At 52.3% G+C, this 3,728-nt stretch overlaps 1 protein-coding gene across 2 annotated transcripts in view; it reads right to left on the reverse strand.

Moving 5' to 3' along the window:
- Positions 1–3,728, reverse strand: part of Ece1 (endothelin converting enzyme 1) — a 97,676-nt gene that overhangs the window by 25,281 nt on the left and 68,667 nt on the right. For both annotated transcript variants that reach the window (XM_005352983.3, XM_005352985.3), the window contains exon 8: positions 2,819–3,010. In XM_005352983.3, coding sequence (XP_005353040.1) covers positions 2,819–3,010 — 192 coding nt within the window. The remainder of the gene's footprint in view (positions 1–2,818; positions 3,011–3,728) is intronic.

Consider the following 3,728-nt stretch of genomic DNA (forward strand, 5'->3'; position numbering starts at 1 on the left):
ACACACACATGTCTGGAGAGTGGTATATATGTCTCAGTGGGTAACAGCACAGAACGCTTTTGGAGAAGACCCAAGTTTGGTATATAACACCCATGTCAGGCGGCTAACAACTGTCCGTAACTCCAGCTCTAGAGGGTCCAACACCCTCTTCTGAACTCGGTGGGCGTTTGCACTCATGTGTACATTCAAGGGACATACACATATACAGACAATTTAAAAATAATAAAAATAAATCTCTGAAAACCAAGCTAAGACTGGGATGCGGCTCAGTGGTAGACCAGTTGTCTAAATGTGCAGGTTCAGTTCCCAACACTGTAAATAAAATGGGAACAAAGGGAAGAATTGACACCCTAAGATTCCTCTCCCAGTGGAGAAAACAGGCAGAGAAGGGAGCCTCGCCTCCAACAACCTTTGACACAGAAGCTCCTACGAAGGAACGGACAAGTGTCTAGAGAAGGGATGCAGGATGTTTGATTCGTGGGCCTGAATTCAGCCTTTACTCTGGGCTAGCCTGAAGCCATCTGATACATCTGCAGCAGGGCTAGCAGAGACCCACCATGAAGCTGGCTGTGCCTTTATCTACCCAGAGTCTGGAAAGAAAGTCTCTGGCAATCAGAAAAGATGTCCTGTGCTAAATTACTTGCAGCTATTTTAGTGCTGGGGACCCAGGTAGCACTGCCAGTCACAAAGAACAACCATCAGCAGTGCTCATGTTCACCCCTCTCTGCCTCATCATACCCCATGCACAGGTGGGGAGCCAGGCCTAGCCAGCCTTATGGGGTACAGGGTACCTGCACATCTGCCCAGTGCTCCTGGCTAACATCCCCTGGCAGCCGTTTTCCAAAGACCCCGAGAGTAAAGGCGGAAAACTGCTGGCGCTTGGGCAGGCAGGGACTGTGTCCCATTTACCTTGGTGTTCTGACCCAGAGCAAGCTCAGAGAATGGGTCATGTGTTACTTCACCTGGAAGGGGACTGAAGCTCAAGGGGTTGAGCCATGTGACCTGCCTCAACTCACACAGTTTGAGATGGAGTAGGGCAGTGCCATGTTCTGACCCCAAGCCCAGGCTAGCCCTTGTAGGCTGCTGCCTCTGAAGGGACTGTCCCATCTGAGCACTGAGGAGCAGGCTAGGTAGAACCAATCATCCATCTTTTCTCCCCTTTATTCTGGGGACAAATAGCTCATAAGTTAGGGGCAGAGGAGGTAGGGTCCAGACTCCAGTGACCACTGGCTGACCACAGTTGTTCCTTATACCATTCTGGGCATCAGTTTCAGCATGGTAAGCCCTGTGGGGCTGGAGCAAACCGAATTACACAAAGCAAACAACATCTCCCTCAACCTTTTAGCCACGGAGTGGAAAACAGTGCCAGATGGTGCCCAGCACAGACTACCTGTCTCCATAACAACCCACTTGGTGCCACGTCCCCTGGGAACCTGCAGGCAGCTGGCAGCTACCGGAGGCCTGAGTGGGCTCTGGCTCCTCCTGGAACTCTTACCGCCTGGCTTAAGTGTGACAATCATTAAACTTGAGTCCCTGGCCTTCCCTGCCCAGGTCAGGGCCCAGCTTCCCCTCCTCCAAAGCTGTTAGCAGAGACATACAGACTGTTTCCTAGGGCAGGCTAGCTCCAGGGCACAGGAGAGCAAGCCCATATGCACCAGAAGGAAGAAAAGAGGGTAAACATAGTGTACTGTCTGAGGGAAGGGACAGACAGACAAAAGCAGGCTGGGTGAGATGGGAGGACACGGTGGTGAAACTATGGGTCCATGAAACAGACATGGTGTCCTTCCTGGGGCAAAAGCAAGGCTCAGTCAACAGTGTCACCTGATGGAAGGCCCTCTCCCCTTGGGACCTAAGAGAAGGTTGAACAGCAAGACAGACCACAAAGGAGGATCCAGCAGGCCACCAACTGAGCAGGTCTGAGGTCCAGCCAGCCAGCAGGGGGCAGCCGAGGACAGGCCCGACTAAAGAGGCCACCGCAGGCCTCTAGCAAGCCTCTATTCTGGTCACGCCAGAGTAACTACAGGTCCAGCAGGCAGTGACAGCTCAAGGATGGGTCACAATCAAGAGCGGAGCTCTAGGAAGCCAAGCCTGAGTCCCAGCATAGGAGCCGAGCCTCTGGGCACTAACCATGCTACTTGGCTGACCAGCTCAGAAAAGGCTGGGGGTATAGTTCAGTAGGGAGAAGGGCAGAGGCAGGTGGAGTTCTGAGAGTTAGAGGCCAGCCTGGTCTACAGAGTGAGTTCCAGGACAGCCAGGCTACACAGAGAAATCCTGTCTCAAGAAAAACAAAACAAAACAAAACAAAACAAAACAAAACACAGTATAGTGTTGCCCATCTGTAATCCTGGCTCTTGTTAGAGATAGAGGCAGGAGGATCCGAAGTTCAAGGTTTTCCTTGGCTACCTGTGAGTTCAAAGTCAGCCCACGATATGTAATACCCAGTTACAAAAGAATGAAGTGCACTGAGCTTTGTAGGAGTTTTTCATAAAAAAGAAAAGGGACAAACTACATCCCACCAACTCTGCGGTGCTCCATCGCCAAGCACGGGACACACGGTACACGAAAGGATGCACCCATTCCACCCGTGGGAGCTGCCATCACCACCATGGTCTCCGGGGAAACATCTCAGAAAGCAGCCTCACCCTGGCACCCCTTCCTACCCTCGTGGTCTTTACTGGGTAAGGTTCCCTCCCTGAGCGGATGGATCAACACCCTCCTTCCTTGATCAGGACCTGGTTAGGTGGGTCCGAAGTGCCCGTGCCCAGCGCCTTCACGGATGCCCCGCCCCCGCCCGATGCACGGGCACTCTTTAACCCACCTGCAGCTCAGCAGCTGTCACTTTGTGGTAGATGAGCTCCTCATCACGGCGCTTCTCCTGGGGGATGGTGATATTGGCCAGCGCTGTCTCAAAGTCCAGGATCTGCTGCATCTGGGGCCGGATGGAGTCCTCGTCCCCACCGCCCAGCAGTTTCCCCAGCTGGACCATGTAGTTCAGGTAGCCAGTCAGCACCTGTGGGATCCAGCACCCCAAAACTGTTGGTGGCAGCCACCTGCTGCCCTCTGAGCTAGAGGAGGGCAGGACAGACTACAGCCCAGTACTTATAGCCAAGGAACTCACTATGTAGACCAGGCTGGCACTGAATTCACAGATCCACCTGCCCCTCCTCTAAAGGTATATGCTTGGCTTGTTTTCCTATTTTTTTTTAAAGATTTATTTATTATGTATACAGTGTTCTGTCTGCATGTATGCCTATAGACCAGAAGAGGGAGCTAGATCTCATTGCAGATGGCTGTGAACCACCATGTGGGTGCTGGGAATTGAACTCAGGACCTCTGGAAGAACAGCCAGTGCTCTCAATCACTGAGCCATCTCTCCAGCCCTTGTTTTCCTATTTTTGAGACAAGGTTTTACTCTGTAGCCCAGACAGGCCCGGAACTCATGGCAATCCTCCTGCCTCAGTCTCCCAAGTGCTGGGACTACAGGCATGTGCCACCAAGTCCAGCTTCTGAAACACAGCTTCAAGAATGATTTTGATGCTGTGTCTGTCCACTGGCTCCCACAGCCCTCAGGATTGAGGTGAAGTGCTTCCACAGGTTCCAGGAAGGCCCTGGGAGACCCTGCTGCCCTGGCCCTATCTCTCTGGGCTCATTCCAGAGTTGATCTATCTTTTCCATTTTTAGTTTTAGTTTTACACTGTGTGTGTGTGTGTGTGTGTGTGTGTGTGTGT

This window comes from Microtus ochrogaster, chromosome 10, assembly GCF_000317375.1.
Source record: "Microtus ochrogaster isolate Prairie Vole_2 chromosome 10, MicOch1.0, whole genome shotgun sequence".
NCBI classification, from domain to species: domain Eukaryota; kingdom Metazoa; phylum Chordata; class Mammalia; order Rodentia; family Cricetidae; genus Microtus; species Microtus ochrogaster.